The 17,779-nt window shown below is 43.1% G+C and overlaps 1 protein-coding gene across 11 annotated transcripts in view; it reads right to left on the reverse strand.

The window, feature by feature from the left end:
* The window catches only part of ADAMTS17 (ADAM metallopeptidase with thrombospondin type 1 motif 17), a 338,906-nt gene that overhangs the window by 312,410 nt on the left and 8,717 nt on the right, over positions 1–17,779 (reverse strand). For all 11 annotated transcript variants that reach the window (XM_070620387.1, XM_070620368.1, XM_070620376.1 and 8 more), the window contains exon 3: positions 15,081–15,246. In XM_070620387.1, coding sequence (XP_070476488.1) covers positions 15,081–15,246 — 166 coding nt within the window. The remainder of the gene's footprint in view (positions 1–15,080; positions 15,247–17,779) is intronic.

Genomic DNA, 17,779 nt, shown 5'->3' on the forward strand with positions numbered 1-17,779 from the left:
CGAGAAAAAGAAAGAGCAGCAGCGACCACAAGTGCACCTTGGAGAGCACTGGCATTTGGAGGCAGGGAGGAAGGGAAGCTGGCCCATGCCAAGACAGCGTACAAGGAGCGAGGAGTCCCTGCTGGCAATGCCTCTATGAGTGCTGGAAAAGTGCTCTGATGGCACGAACCAGGGTTGGGTTCTGAGGAGGACACGTCAGTCCCACTGTGTCCATTTGGTCCCAGAGGAAAAGGGAATGCAGAGAACTGTACAAGGATGCTAGGAAGGACGGCACACAGTGTGGGAAGCAAGACTCCCACCTGTGCCCCAGGTTCCAACTTCAGGAGCAGTGTGCCATTCAGAACACCCCCGTCCCATGACTGGATGCTCCTGCTTCACATTGCAAAGTCAAAGCTGTCAATATAGGGGCTTGGTTTTCACTTTCTTTCTTTTCTCGCCCCATGTTGTCCAGCAAACGCCACTGTGAATCAGCAAGTCCTCCCACCCCAGACTCCCACTAAGTTGGCACAGCAAGAAGGAATGATTAGAGGACTGGGGACACTCTCCCTAGAGCAATCCAGAACAAGACAGTAATCAGCTTTCAGTCTAAGCGTCAGCAACCGCCCACTGCAACGTCGGCTCTGTGAGGGCAGGGACTTCTGTCTCTTGCTCACTGCAGGATGCCCAGTGCCCGAGACTGCACCTGGCACACAGTCAGCATCAAATAAACACTGGCCCAGTGAAGAAATTACTGCCTTCGATAAAAGGGCATATTACAAGTTTAAATATAGAGACCTAAAAATAAAATATGCTCAAGGCAATTTAGAGAAAATACACAAAGTTACTAAAAGCTTAAAAGCATACAGAATTAATTAATATTTACATAAAGATTCATTCAAACACTGCTCCCAGGCCTGGCTTATCCATTTTCCCTGATTCTCCAGGGATCAGCCCAGAAAACAGAGCCCCCACCACAAGAGCACAGGTGGGTCCCCCCCCCAGCAAGAGGGAGTTCCTTTCCACACGGCCCTTACCAAGCCACTAGGATGTGCATCTGCAATGCTCTGTCCACTCCTCTGGCAATCTCAGAGCTACTTTTGCTGTAGGACTAAATTTTTTAAAGGAAGGAAGGATGGAAGAAGGAAGGGATGAACATAGCATAGATCAACTGATTGTTCAAGTGGAATTTTTTTAATCTACAGGAATTTTTAGAAAGTAACAAGCTTTCTTAAATTGTTAACATTTTCAGATGGTCAGGGGCAGGCCCCCACCACTGCGTGAGACCTCCCAGCTAGGACACCTGCGGGGCCCTCTTCACCTCCCTGCCGTACCCCACGTCACCCCAACTTCTAACACTATGGTGGGCAGCTCATGCCAACAGGGCCCCTCCTCAGGCATATGACCCCGGCCTTTCCTTTTTTTGCAGGTTCTTACACCTAAAAGCCCACTCAGCCTACACAAGAGCAGCCCAGAAATTTGGGAGATGAGAGCTACTGGATAACACTCCAGCATCCCACCATCTGCATCCGTGCGAAAGCTCTGGAAGTTTCCATGCACTTCTCAGAGTTCCTGTTATAGGAACCAAGCCCCTGTTGCCCAGAGTAACAACCCTGGCACACAATCACCTTCCACTGGATTTTCCTTTGGATTCCACTGGATTTTCCTGTTCCCTGTCTCCCTCCCCTCCTTCCTGAGATCCCTCCCTCCCCTAAACTAACCAAATGAAACCAAGTCCTCTTCTCAGGCTTAGCTTATGGGAAACCCACTCTATGAACCTATGCTTTAATAATACTTTCTACTTAATGAAAACCCATTTGTATTAGCTCACTCAACTCCCAGCAACCTGGTGAAGTAAAAATATAAAGAAAAGTATTAGCTGTCTTTTATGGATGAGGAAACATAGGAATAAGAGAAACTGGCTGACTTTAAGCCCCTCTGCATGCTGGACAGCAGTGTCAGACCCTGCCCAGCGCCACCAAGGCCCCATCCCAATGAACAGACAACAGGGACGTGTTCACACCCATGCCACAAAGGCAAGCAGCAAGCAGTGTCCATTTTAAAGCATCTTACAGGCTCCAAATCCACAGCATCCTGCCTCAGGGAATAATGATGGCAATAATAACAATGGCAATAATAATAACAATGATTTTATAGGGTGATATTATTGAGTTTTAATTTTATTCTTCCCAAAGGGTGATTAATAAGCATCCTCTGCCTATCCAAACAACACGCCAAAAGAAAATTCAAAAGACTTCCTCAGTTGCTTGTCTTAAAATGAAATAAAAAAGAGATCAAAAGGACTTGGATAAACACATTGTTTATATAAAGCAAGTGGCAGGATTGGAGACTCCCCTCAAAACTTGTGAAAATTAAGCCTGGAGGACAACAGCAAATGCAGAAATGATTACTGATAACTGACAATGCAAAAGGTGCCCCATGGGTTTTTCTAGGAAGACTCTGAGGTCCAAGAAATACTTACATGGTGATCTCAGAAGTGCTCCCCCTGAGCATGAGGCAGCCACAAGATGTGCACGAGTACCTACCCTCACAGGGGCAGGGAGTCTGTCGGAGCCTCTAGTCCTTCGGGACAGATCCTCGCTCAGCTGAAAGGGGACATCCACGCTAGACCCCTCCAGGTGAGGTGGTGGGCACACACCAGAAATGCCACAGAGCACCCGAGAAACACTTAGCCAGGAGCATGACAGCTGCCCCCCATGGCCCACAGGAACCAATTCAAGTCCCACAGAATGTTTCCATCATTGAGTATTTTCTTCAGATGACACTAACAGAGATGATGCTTGTACTCGAGTTCAGCAAAAGCAGCAGTGACTTCGGCATGTTGATTTACTGAGGTATTAACGTGGTTTTTCTTATGTTACTGTGATAAGGTAGCCGTTGTGTTGCTCTGCAGTGGGCACTTTGCAGGGTCCAAAGAAGTTGCAGGGGCACAGCCATCATTCCTGGCTGTAGTTTCTGAAAGCTGAGCTCTCTAAAAGAACATTAGGGGAAGGCGTGCCCTTGAGATGAGGGCAGGCACTGAAGCAGCAAGAGCTGAGCGGGAGACTTCTCCAGTTGCGGGAGGCCGTGGTTCGCTTCTCCGAGCCACAGGGAGGCACCTCACGCTTGCAGTGCCGGGGGGTGAGCAGGACCACTGAGCTGGGCCCCAGGAAACACAGCCCCTCTGGAAAGTTCCTGTCATCAAGGATGGCACAGACACAGTGATAAATTTCACACCTGAAACTGTTATTGAGTAATATGAGGCCTTAACAATCAAGTAGATATTAGATCCAAATATTGGTGTAATGAGTGAAGGGTCAGTGTTACACTGCCACATGGAGATAAGAGACCTGGCCAGGACCCTGGAGTGGCTGGGCAACCCCATCCCCAGGCACAGGGAAGTTTGTCTCTGTTCAGAGCTCTGAAGGCCAGTGGAATGGTGGGCAGTCTCCAGTGCAAATCCCCCAGCCTGTGTTACACACAAAAATATGTGTCACTGTCGTGGTATAGATTTCCTAAAGAAAAACATAAAGTAGAACTCACGTTTGGACTTGTGAAAAAGTCCTGGGACTTCTAACAGAAGCACATGTGAAATTACTCAGGAAAGACTTTCCCATAACCCAGAACACAGAGCAATTCCACAGAGGATGGGGCAGTGGGGTGGTGGGAGGGGGACACATCAGCCTACGTTGATCTCGTAGTACAAAATGACAATCTGTACATGAAAATGGCCCAGTAGAGGGGAGAGAGAGCAGACAGGACAAACAGGAAGATGAGCACCCCAAGAAACTCAGAAGGTGAAATAACTCAAAAAAGACTTCAAATAATTATGTGAAAAATAAGCCAAGTGATAAAGGAAAGGTAAAGTCATAATGAAAGAACAGGACACTATAAAAAGTACAGAACTGGAAAAGAATCAAATATAACTTCTAAAAGTATACATTATAATCACTAAAATTAAAAACTCCATAGATAGAGACAATGGAGATTAGGCCCAATATAAGAGAAATGTGGTGAACTGAGAGACAATGAGAAGAAATTATCCAGCATACAGAATATAGAGAAAAAGAGCCCAAACACATAAAAAGACATTACAAAACATGGAGGAAAGAACAGATGGGCCGGCCCAGTGGTGCGGTGGTTAAGTTTACACGTTCCGCTTCGGCGGCCCGGGGTTTGCCAGTTTGGATCCCGGGTGTGGACATGGCACTGCTTGGCACACCATGCTGGGGTAGGCATCCCACGTATAAAGTAGAGGAAAATGGCCATGGATGTTAGCTCAGGGCCAGTCTTCCTCAGCAAAAAGAGGAGGATTGATGGCAGATGTTACCTCAGGGCTAATCTTCCTCAAAAAACATAATAAAAATTAAAATTAAAAAAAAGAAGGAAAAATAGGAAGGTCCAAACCTATCAACCAGGAGTTCCAGGAGAGGAACAAGCAGATAACGGGAAAGAGAACTCCGCAGGGAGATGGAGGCTGGGCCTTTTCCAGAATTGACAGAAGCCGTGAATACTCACATCCAAAAATCATAACAAGCCCCACCTGAGATAAATATGGGAAATCTGCCATCCATATACCACAAAACACAAAGATGATAACATTTTTTAAACCTGAACAGAGGAAAGATAGATTATTTACACAGAATCTAAAATCGAATGGATAGAAGATCTTTCGTAGCAAAAACAGAAGTCAGAGGACAGTGAAATAATATCTTCAAAGTACTGAGAAGAGACTCAACCTAGAATTCTACATTCAGCTAACTTATCATTAAGAGTACTGGTGAAATAAAGACAGTTTTGGGAAAGCAAAGATAATAATTTAACCACTCACAAACTCTGATTAAAAATGTTCTTTAAGAAGGACATTAGGGGCCAGCCCCGTGGCCGAGTGGTTAAGTTCCTGCGCTCTGCTGCGGCGGCCCAGGGTTTCACTGGTTCGGATCCTGGAGCGGACATGGCACCGCTCGTCAGGCCACGTTGAGGCGGTGTCCCACATGCCACAACTACAAGGACCCACAACTAAAATATACAACTATGTGCTGGGGGAATTGGGGAGAAGAAGCAGAAAGAAAAAACAAAACAAAACAAAAAGGACATTAAACATAGAGAAGTAGGTTGCAAGAAATAATACTGAGCAAATAACTTGGTAAATATATAAATAAATCTAAATCATTCTAACTATAAAAATATATAATGATGGCGCCAGCTCGGTGGCACAGTAGTTAAGTTCATGCACTCCACTTTGGTGGCCTGGGGTTTGTGGGTTTGGATTCCGGGTGCAGACCTATGCACCACTTGTGAAGCCATGCTGTGGCAGGTGTCCCACATATAAAAGAGAGGAAGATGGAAGATGGGCACAGATGTTAGCTCTGAGCCAGTCTTCCTCAGCAAAAAGAGGATGATTGGCAACAGATGTTAGCTCAGGGCCAATCTTCCTCACACACACACAAAAATGATATCTATATAATGATTATTATATGGGAGGGGACAAAAACGAAATACAATTAAATTAATAGACAAAAATAACATGGAAATGGAAGTTAAAGACTTTGAAGACCCTTGCATTATGAATGAAAGATACTTGATATCTTTAGATGTCCTTAAGACAAATATATTTTTTTAAAGGTAACAACAACAAAATTGAATAGATTATAAAACTGCCACAACAGTGGAAGAGGAGGGAGTAAAGAAAAACTGGTAAGAGTGACAGAAAGAAAGAAAAACAACAACAAAAAGAAACAGAAGCAAAGAAAAAGCATGGTACCATAAATAGAAAACAAAATATAAAATGGTAGAAATAAATGTAACTATATTACATTCTTTCAATTTACACATAGAACATTTATTAAAACAAAAATGCCTATGTTCTAAACCACAATGCAAATTTGAACCATCACCAAAGAATCAATATCATATGGAATGCAGCATGGCCAAGAAGTTTCTAATAGACCCAAACCTCCTGTAAACAGCAATCATTGACATGAACAAAACACAAAAATCCAGTGGCCTGAAGGACTTGAAAGTGAGGCAATGCAGAAAGATTTGGGGGGGTAGGGGGAGTTAATTTATGAAGGGAGCTTGCAGGAAAAGAACAGCACAAGAGACTGAAGGCAGGCCTAGTCAGTGCTGTACAGGGTGGCATACAGAAACAGAAATATAACAACAGAGACAGAAATAGAAAGCCTGCAATCCTCAGGCCTGAAGAACAAAAGGACAAAGTTCAGGGGAACAAAGTGACTGGAAACTAAGTGGGGACACGCTGGAAAGGAGAGATCCAGAAAAGGGGAGCCCAAAATTCTGTATATGAGTTCTACCCAAATCTCTAGGTGACCCTTACGTGGAAGAGACTAGCTAAGGATAAAAGAAGAGAGCTGAAATTTGAGATGCTGCCCAAGAGAAAAACTTTGCAGTTTGAGCCCAACAAAATTAATTGCCAGCTAAAATACTCCAGAGGAATAGAATACACAGTCTTCAAAATATTATATTTACAATATCCAGAACACAATCCAAAATTACTTGACAACTGAATAACTAAGAAAATGTGACCCATTTTCAAGAGAAAAGACAATAAATGGAGACTAAATCCCAGGATGACCCAGATGTTAGAAGAGCAAATGAGAATTTTAAAGTAACTATTATTACTGCGTCTGAAGACTTAAGAGGAAAATATACTCTTGATGAGTGAAAAAAATAGGAAATCTCAGCCGAGACACTGAAACTATAAAAAGAACCAAATGGAAACATCATATAGTCCACATTCTCTGATAACTATACATAGAATTATAACTCATTTTTAAAAGATGGCAAAAAACTCATATGAAAAATTATAAAAATTCAAATAATTTATAGGTATAACAATTGATAACAATATAGAATACTTTGTGCCATACATTGTTGTAAGTTCTTTACATATATTAACTTATCTAATCATCTTAAGAACTCTATAAATACAATTACCACTATTTTCAAAAATAAAAAAATTGAGGCACAAAATGGTTAAATGAATTACCCAAGGTCACTCAAGCCAGTAGGTGGTCAAAGCCAGGAATTCAAACCCAGTAGGTTTACCTGTAAATTCTTAACAATTATATTGTACTGCCTCTCCAGAAAAAAAATTATAGAAATTGGAGAATATTTAGAACTGGATGCTGGAAATAGTACCTATCAAAATTTGTATGCAGTTAAAGGTGTGCTTATAGGGAAATGTATAACCTTAAGTATATACATTAGAAATTAAGAAAGAGTAAAGTTTAATAAGCTAACTATTCTACTCAAGAAGTTAGGAAAAAAGCAATAGGACTAAATATAGAGAAAGCAAAAAAAGGAATAATAAAGATACAAATAAAAATTAAAGAAAGAGAAAACAAAAACCAGTAGGGAAGAAAAATAAAACCAAAGCTAGTGCTTTGAATAGATTAATAAAATAGACAAATCTCTACAATTAAAATGAATGAACTAGATTTGTATTTATTAACATGGATAAACCTGGAAAACATTATTGTGAGTGATAAATGCAAGGTGCACAGTAAGAAGCCATTTATGTAAATTGAAAGCATACAAAACAACACAGTTTATATATATACAGCTATATATACAATATATAGCACAGATCTCATAATAATTTAAAAAACACAGACAGGAAGAATTCGCACCGACCTCAGGATAGTGGTTTCTTCTGGGAAGTAAGCTAGAGGGATGACAAGGGGTAGGGTGAAGAGATGCTCAGTCATATCCATAACATGTTAATTTCTCTCAAAAAAGAAAAAAGTTATGAAGCAGATACGGCCAGATGTATATATGGGTTAAGTCTGAATGCTGGGTATGTGGGATTTTCGGTTTTGTTTTGCACTTTTTTCTGCCTGTTTTACATAAACTAAAAATAATTTATACCTGCTATATTTCTTTACTTTCTTTTTTTTTTTGAGGAAGATTAGCCCTCAGCTAACTACTGCCAGTCCTCCTCTTTTTGCTGAGGAAGCCTGGCCCTGAGCTAACATCCGTGCCCATCTTCCTCTACTTTATATGTGGAATGCCTACCACAGCATGGCGTGCCAAGCGGTGCCACGTCCGCACCCGGGATCCGAACCAGCCAACCCCGGGCTGCCGAGAAGCAGAACGTGCGAACTTAACCGCTGCGCCACCGGGCCGGCCCCTACTTCTTTACTTTCTAACTTCCCCACCAAACCATGAGCTTCCTGGAGATGGGACCATGCTGTGTCATGCTCACCACAGTGTGTTCCACGTCTCGAGGGTTAATGAATACTTGATGACTGAATAAACGAAAACAGGGGGGAAAACTCAAGCATATGAATTCTAAGGGTAACTTCTGGTCTAGAAATACTAAGATTCCCTGACTGCATTACAGATTTTCTCAAGAGGCAAGAAGGACAGATTCAAGAATAATAATGAGAACCTTTTGCTCCCAGCTCAGTGTTCTACAGGGTTTCTCTTTCTCTCCCACTTAATACAGAACAAGGGCACTGAAGTGATCCCCCAATAATGAAGAATAGGGGTACGAATAATAATAATTATAACCACCGAAGCGGCAACAATAGCTAATATTTGTTAGCTGCTAAGTGACAAGTATACATTAATCCATTTAAAACTCATAAAACCCCCAAGAGGTAGATGATATTACTCAGTGCAGATGATGAAACTGAAGCTCAGAGTGGCTCAGTCCTTTCTAACCTGCCTGAGGTTACACAGATCCTTTAATGTTTATTTATCAAGAAAAAACTGTAGGGGCCGGCCCCATGGCCGAGTGGTTAAGTGTGTGCTCCGCTGGGGTGGCCCAGGGTTTCGCCAGTTCAGATCCTGGGAGCAGACATGGTACCGCTCATTAAGCCATGCTGAGGCAGCGTCCCACATGCCACAACTGGAAGGACCCACAACTAAAATATACAACTGTGTACTGGGGGGATTTGGGGAGAAAAAGGAAAAAAATAAAATCTTTAAAAAATATAAAGAAAAAAAACTGTAGACGACCAGCCAACTATGACTATCTGTTCTTACAGAAAGAGTCCCTTTATGCAGCCCATTTCTAATTTCGTCTAAATTTGTTTTTCACCTTTTAGGGATTTGTGAGTGTTCTCATGAAAATGCCCCCCAGTGTGGCTAAAAGTGGTGTAACAACCCCCATATCCCTGCACGTTCCTCAGCAATAACCCTGACACGTAGACAAGACCAGCACCATCATCTCAATGTTACCTATGAGAAAACAGGGGCTGTTATGGGCTGAACTGTGTCCTCTAACCCTTTGTACCTTAGAAACTGACTGTGTTTAAAGACAGAGTATTTAAAGAGGTAATTAAGAGAAAAAGAGTTCATTAGGGTAGGCTTCTAATCCAATATAAGTAGTGTCTTTACAAGAAGAGGAGATTAAGACACAGACACACACAGAGGGATGACCATGAGAAGAGACAAGGAGAAGACGGCCTCAGGAGACAAGCCAAGGAGAGAGGTCTCAGGAGAAACCAACCCTGCCGACACCTCGATCTCGGACTTCTAGCCTGTAGAACTGTGAGAAAACAAATGCCTGTTGTTTAAGGAGCCTGGTCTGTAGTACTTTGTCCCAGCAGCCCCTAGCAAACAAATACAGAGGCACAGACACGTCAAGGGACGCTTCTGAGGTCACACTCAAGGGTGACAGTCAGGCCTCTAGCGTCATTCTTCTTTCTCTTTCTGCTGGAATAATTCTTAAAACACTGGTGTCTACTTTTAGAGTTAGTATTTTTATACATAAATAAAATACTTAAAATATTAACATGGAGAAATTCAAAGTAGCAACGTAATTCTATTACTTTTGGGTTTTTCTTCCAGTTAAGATGCAGAAGAACATGGAAGACCATCACTACCAATGAAATAACGAAAAACTATGAAATCCTATTTTGTTTTACCCATTGGAGAGCTAAGGTCTCAAAGAAGTTTAAAGGAACCAAATTTCAGACGTATTGAGCCTTTCTAAGTGAGCAAAGACCAGTAGCCACATTTATCCCAGTGGCACAGGTGGATGGGGAGCCAGCATCTGAGGGAGGATCTTGTGGAGGTTAGAAGGAACCGGCCAAACTCTTATCGACCACACAGGCGGGAACGATGGATTAGATCTGGATAAGGTGTGTCCTAAATCTACTCCACCAGGCTTTTACCAGGTGTGTGGTGGCTTGCAGGAAGTCAGGACAAGGATGGATAGCAGAGGGATAGCTCTACAGTCATGTGGGGACTGAGACCTAAGCTCTTCTGCTCCTGCCTCAAGACACTTGAAACCAGTGGTGAACTGAAAGTAAGTCAAGTTGCGATCCAAGTCAACCCACCTCAACCCAGGACTAAACAGAAGAGTTAATCTCCTCAGCTTAGCTGACCCTTCATCACCACGAGAGAAGCCAGCTGAGGACAAAGCAGTCAGATAGAGGAAGAACTGCCGAGAAGCCCACCTGGCCAAGCCTTACCTGAGGTCCAACCCCCCACTCTACTCCTCAATTCCATGAGCCCACGGCAGTGGTGTCATTAGTGTTGAAGGCAGTTTGATTTCTGTCACTTCCAACCAAATGAATCTTAACTGATACAAATCATAAGTCCCAACCAATTTATTACAGAGTATATACACATATCATTACATATGCAAACTTTGGCATAAACTGGCAATACACGATAGGTATGGTATCCTCTAAATACTAAAATTAACTTTATAATGCTTTAAATGAACCAAACAATACAATAAAATAATTTTAATAATTTTTTTAAAACAATCATAACAGAACTTAAACTGTAAAGAGACATCAATGCCTTCGTAGGCACCATTCTTGGGCAGCATTTGTCTTCTAACACGCTCACCACCAACTCAAAATGTTGTGGGGTTCCTATTTTGACACTGTGTCATGCCACGTTAGTTTTATTATTTCACAATCCATCCACATGTTACATCTACCACGATAGAGGAGGAGACAGAGATTCAAATTGTTACTAATGGGCATGAAAATCCTAGTGGGAAGATTCTAAACTGAATCTGAATGAGGAAATTAAAACAAGCGTAGAAAAAAGTGTTGAAATCAAAATAACTACTTAAAAATCGGAAAACATTTCAAAATACCCAAAGTATCATTTTAGTTGTTGAGAATAGCCAAAAATCTTCAAAAACTCATGCTCTCACCAAAACAATTTTTTAAAAGGCTCGCAGACTTCATGTTTTCATGCCAAGTTCCAACCTGGAGTGATATTTCATGAATCAGTTACAAGGTCCTAAAACTAAGGAGCTATAAAGGAAACAAGCTCAGCCTGTCCCCTCTCTGGGAGCCCTGAAGACTACTAGGAATGCAACTTCAGGAGGACCCAAGAGAAGGCAGTGGGTCCTTCCAGGGGCCTTTACTGTCTTAGTCCCTCTGTCCCACTAGAGATCATGGCGGCTTACTTAAGCTCAATTTTCAGGTAAATTGAGGGTTTCATGGATGAGGAAGAATTATCGGGTTCCTCCTCACCTGCATGGGCCACCTGCCTACTCCCAGACCACGTCCAAGGTTGGGGTAACACAAGATCAACAAGGCACAATGACACCAATAGCCACCATGTTCAGCTATATAGAATGTGTTCCCATGGAAAATCTTGGGTTAATCTGATTAATCTTTCTAAGAAACTTCAAGAATGTATTTTGCTGGTGTCCCAGTAAATTAATTTTGGTAATTTCTAAGCTCCCAATATTTGGAAGTTAATCCAAACTAGGTATGTCCTAATTGACTGCTTATTAGCTAAGCCTATTAAAAGGCTCACTGTCTTTCTCAACACAGCAATACAGTTTTCCTGAGCGTTTCATGCAAAGCCGGAAGGACGAGAAGCTAGCTATGCACCACTCTCCCGTGTCTGTGTTCCTACCCAGGACAGAGCCTGAGCTGGCACCAGCGTAAACACACACGTTGCTCCCACACAGCAGAGCATGTTGATGTGAGGTTTGGGGACAAGGAAGGGGAGATTATTTTTTAAGAAAATTCAGAAATTTCTCTCTACAGCCTTGTATGGCTGCTTTTAACTTAGTTTCCATCGCATCCTCCCCACCCTGGTTTTGTTAGTATTATTTCCTTCATTATAGGCTAAACAGTCTATCAAAATGGTGCCTCGAAACTAGTCTCAGGGACAAAAATGCAAACACAAGCACAATTTATCATTTTGTCAGCAATCCTTGGTATCACGTCTCTAAAGAGGACGGCAGCTGGTAATCAGACAAACATTCCATGATATCATTCACAAGCACCCTCGGTTTCTGGTCCCTGACGAGCAGTTCATGAGCGCCAGCTTGAACGAAGGGAAAAGTGAGAATAAAACATATTTGCCCTTGGATTTCATTGTGTGGCCCTGCTTGGTGGTTCTCCCCTAAGAAAACCCACTTCCGATGGCCCACAGGTGCTATTAGTCATGTTTAATACTCCTTAGCACAGTGGTTTTCAGTGCCAGCTGAACACTGGAGCCACCTGGAGAGGTTTTAAATCGCCAGACGCCCAGGCTGGCCTGAGACCAATTAGAGCGGCTCTCTGGGGCCCGGACCCGGTAAGTGAGTAGTTGTTAAAGCTCCAGGTGTTGCAATGATCACCCAGTGCTGAGAACCACTCCCTTAAAGTAATGCCCCTATCTCTGGATCAACATGTTCGGATCAGCTGCAGAAAAGGCACAAAGATTTAGAATGACCAACAGTCATTTACTCTGAAAGTAGATAAAGAAAAGATGACCCACCAAGACTGACCTAGATAGGCCAGGTGGCTAACATTTAAATAACACACTGACATCAAGCCCAAACACACACAGCCAACTGTCGGACTTACCAAAACTCCTGCTTCCTATTAAAGGGCATTTTTCACTTACTAATAATTTTATGCCAAACTATCTTCCCCACTTTTGTAGGGGTGCAGGAGGAACAGAGAAAAACTCCAATGTATGGTGGCATTCTCTCCCCACTTACCACACAGAGCTCTCCTGGGGTTTCAGAGATGGCCTCAATCCAGCAAAATCACCTCTGATACTCCCTCCCGAATGCAGAGTCGGCTGAGGAGGGTGCCTCCGTAGAAAGGATCAGGACTACACACAACAGCTGAGCCGAGCTGCAAGGCTCACTTCTAAACAACAAAGTTGTTCTAAAGGAGAGTCATATAATTGATTTATTTCTAAGGTCACTGGAATACTAAACTGAGACACACTATATTTTCATACAAAGATAAGTCTTTAAACTATAAAAATGCAACTCTCAAAGGTCAGCCATGGGGTCCCAGGCTCTCCGGGGAGGAAATGCCACCTGTGAGCAGCAGGTTATCAGTCTTATCAGGGGACAGTGGAAGACTGCTAGTGACACAGCACCATGAAATGCTCTTAAACATCTAACAGATAATGCACCAGTTGCTCAAATACAATAGTCCCCCTTATCCTCGGTTTCACTTTCTGCGGTTTCAGTTACCTGTGGTCAACTGCAATTCGAAAATATTAAATGGAAATTCCAGAAATAGACAATTCATAAGTTTGAAATTGCATGCCATTCTGAGCAGTATGATGAAATCTCAAGCCCTCCCACTCCGTCCGTCCCCCCCGGGAGGAATCATCCCTTCGTCCGGCATGTCCACGCTGTATATGCCACCCTCCCGTTAGTCACTTAATAGCCATCTCCCTTATAAGATCGACTGTCATGGGATCACAGTGCTTATGTTCAAGTAACCCTTATTATACTTAATAATGGCCCCAAAACACAAGAGTAGTGATGCTAGCAGTTCGGATATGCCAAAGAGAAGCCATAAAGTGCTTCCTTTAAATGAAAAGGTGAATGTTCTCAACTTGATAAGGAAAGAAAAAAAATCATATGCTGAGGTTGCTAAGATCTATGGTAACTTTTATCACAGTATATTGTTATAATTGTTCTATTATTAGTTATTGTTGTTGATCTTACTGTGCCTAACTTATGAGTTAAACTTTATCATAGGTATGTGTGTATAGGAAAAAACATGGTATATACGGTTCAGTACTATCTGGGTTTTAGGCATCCACTGGGAGTCCTGGAACGTATCCCCCAAGGATAAGGGGGGCTACGGTAGAGGTATAGAATATAAGAAGCCTTGGTTCTTATCTCAAGCTGCTTATTAGAATCACCTTCAAAAACACTGAAAGCGGGGTCAGCTCTGTGCCCGAGTAGTTAAGTTCACGTGCTCTGTTTTGGAGGCCCAGGGTTTTGTCAGTTTGCATCCTGGACATGGCACCACTCATCAGGCCATGCTGAGGCGGCATCCCACATAGCACAACCAGAAGGACCATAACTACAATATACAACTATGAACTGGAGGGCCTTGGGGAGGAGGAACAAAAAAAAGATTGGCAACAGAGGTTAGCTCAAGTGCCAATCTTTAAAAAAGAAAAACACTGAAACCCAAGTCACAGCCCAGACCAATGACATCACGATACTGTAGGACAGGCCAGTGCACGGCATTTGTTGAAGTAGTGGTTTTCACACTTTAGCTGCACTGGAATCACCTGGCCGGCCTATGCAGCTACTGATCACTGGAGCCACCCCCACAGCTTCCGATTGTGGAGGTCTAGGGCTGCCAAGAACACTCAGTTCTAACAGGTTCCCAGGTGATGCTGATGCTGCTGGCCAGGGGCCACACTCTAAGAACCACTGCTTCATAGGTGCCCCCAGGTAAGTCTAATTAGTGCAGCCTGGACTGAGGACCACTATATTAGAAGAGCAAGCTCTGGCCAGGGTGCCAGGGGAAGGAATTCCCATCCTAGCTGTGCCACCAGCCTGGGGTTTGATAACAAATAAGCCATTGAGGTTTTTTGGAACTCAGCTTGCTCCTGATCCATAAAACTGAGGCATTGCATTAATGAGATCCTGGGTTCCTTCCAGAAATGCCTTTTTCAAAGAGCTGCTACCCATGAAATGCTGACACTAATACATGTAGAAAAGAAAAGGAAGAGGCCTTAGGGTCAATAAAAAAACAGCTTCCAAAATACAGGGAAAGGTTAAGTTCTTGCTCACATGACTTCAGGGCATTTGTGGACACACCAGTGAAGGTGGCCCAGGGACAAGCACGGTGCAGACCAGGTACGTGCTGTGAGTCAGTCATGCTGTTTTCCAGACTCACCTGTCAGAACTTTGCAGAGCCGCCCAGGAACCTGGGTGTCGGTGGAGGGACTGGGTGTCAAGGACCATTTGCGCCTGATCAGATGTTCTTGTCCACTGAGCGAGCTCTGGGAATTATTGACGGGCTGGATTAGCACCTGCTCCTGCCCAAGCTGGATGAGGCCAACCTGCCCAGAAAAAGGAAAATGGGACGTCGGTCAACCTCATTCACACACATCCACGACCCCAACAGCCCAGGGGCAGCAAGGCCAGCTGGCTATGGCCTGGTTCCCACGTCTGGGCTTTTTCTCTGCAGGTTGCCCCAATTTATCAAGCCCATGATTGAGCTTTTGTGTGACTTGAAACACCCCACCCAGCAGCTGTGTTGGGGAGGGGGGCACAAGGTGGGGGTGCAGAGATACTTGCAACAGCACTCATTTTCCAGATGTGCTTTCAAAGATGTATTACTTTATTATTAATAAAAAGAAACTTTATTTTAAAAATTATTTTTAAAACCATCCCCCAAAAGTCCACCGGAGGAGGCAACCCCAAAGGTTTGGGGAATAAATGACAATTATAGTTTTAATGAGAAAAATGTATCTTATCCCTGGGGATATTTAAGAATTAGAGAGAGAGGACGGAGTCACTGACACCTGCACTATCAATAATTTTGTGAGAAGGGATTTTTTCAGAACTTGCAGTGTTTAAGAGAACTTAGCAAAGTATCCAATGGATTAGACTTGTGATTCTAATTTAAAACGCATCATTTGATTTAGACTTGTGATTTTAAAATCTTAAGTTCATAAGCAGTATTAGAATGTATAAGAGAACTTAAGACTTCCCGTGTTTATAAGGCTAACTTATTAGGTTTATAAGAATCACTTAAGTACTCGCAAAGAGTTTATTTTTTAATCAGACAACCAAAGACCTTGAAAATGAACTTAGATGTTAAATTTCTAAATGCCATTTTAAAGGTTTAAGTTATTAACCACCAAATTTGTAAATGGGGCCAAATATTAACCACAGCCCTCTTAAAAGGGATTGCAAAACTTTGATAGATTATAAGTAGATTTGTAAATTGAATGAAAAATTTAAGAAATAGGATTTTTGTCACTTTGAGAGTGAATATTAATTACATATATAATTAAAACTACATTAAATTATAAATTATATTATAAATTATAATTATATAATTATAATAATTATGTAATTATTAATTATAGTAAAACAATTTGCCCTCCTTCCCCGGGATACCTGCTGCTAGTTTCTCTTCTGATGAGTCAACAAAACAAGGTAACCTCCCAGAAAGAACCCGACTGGGCTAGGGCTGGGGGAGCACTCATGCTTGCACACTGGGCCAGGCCGTCCAGTCCTTCCTCCAGGTGGATGCCGGGGACCGCCTCTGCTAGCACAGATTCAGTAGACTGGGTGGATCGGTCTTAGGCTGTCACAAACAGCCTTTCTTCTCTCTCTCCCACCATTTTCTAAAAACCATGACTACTAAACCAATGGTTCTCAAACCCCAGCGCACATCAAAATCACCTGGAGGTCTTGGGTAGGACCTGAGAATGTGCCTTTCTAACAAGTCCCTACCTGATACTGATGCTGTCGGTTTGGGGACCACACTGTCAGCAGCACTGCTCTCCCCACCACAGGACAGCAATTCCTCCAGTCTCAGTGACAAAGCTCACTCAAGCCAAATGCTACAGACCCCTGCACCTTCTGAAAGGATGCGTTGATACCAAGCCTCTTTGAAAATGAATCAGATCAACTACTAAGATCGCCCACAACCTTCAATCCCCAAAACACAGGGTGAGACCATACTTACTGCTCTAAGCAGATTTCAAGGTTTCCATTTCATTAGAACTTCTGCCAAGAATAACTCAGAGATTTTACTGCCCAAATAAACCTGTCTTAAAGCGGTACTGCATGACCTGCAGGAAAGCACGGCTTTCTTCCTTCTCCTTTGAAGTTAAAACTTGAGTTTGTTCACTACGATACTTTTGGGAGACTGAAGAAGTGGAGGCAGAGGGTGCCATGGGGGGATATGCAGCGCTCCCCTAGAGCTGTGTGTGAAGAAAGCCTCAATGCCGACACCTCAGTAACCATCGGTGGAAGATTCCATGGGCAAAATAAAGTTAGAAGGTAAAGCACAGTGCATGGGATGAGCTCCACATCTGGAGGATGCACTCAACACTGATGAGAGGCCTGACTCTCCCTGAAATGCCCCTGCTGTGGGAGGTCTAAGGCCCCCTCGGTCTAGCACTTGCAAAGCCAGTTATCAGTCATGCATTCTAGGGTTTGCATTCACAAGCTGCAGTGTAAAAGGCCAGTCAGCAGTAGTTCTAAGTGACACACTCTAGGGAGAACCTCACCTTGGTGAGAAAGCCTACTCACATACAAATACACACACAAGTGAAATCGAGCCCCTTGGGGGAGGTTTTGCTTTAGAAGGTCTTGTTCGGAGGGACCTACATGCTGGTTTCCCTCCACTGAGGGTGGATGGAATAATGGACTGGTGAGAGATGGATAAATGGACTAATGGCCTGTACTCTACCTGGCAGCCACTTGCCTTGTTGGGACCCAATTTTTAAGCAAGATGTGGCCAGGACTAGCGCCTAGGAAGAAGAGGGCTGGGCATGGCCCTCACCCCTGGAGCCAGCACAAGGAAGGACCTTGCCCCACCTCCTCCCTCAGTCTCACAGGCCCCCGTCACTCAGC

Source organism: Equus przewalskii, chromosome 1 (assembly GCF_037783145.1).
Source record: "Equus przewalskii isolate Varuska chromosome 1, EquPr2, whole genome shotgun sequence".
Classification (NCBI taxonomy): Eukaryota; Metazoa; Chordata; class Mammalia; order Perissodactyla; family Equidae; genus Equus; species Equus przewalskii.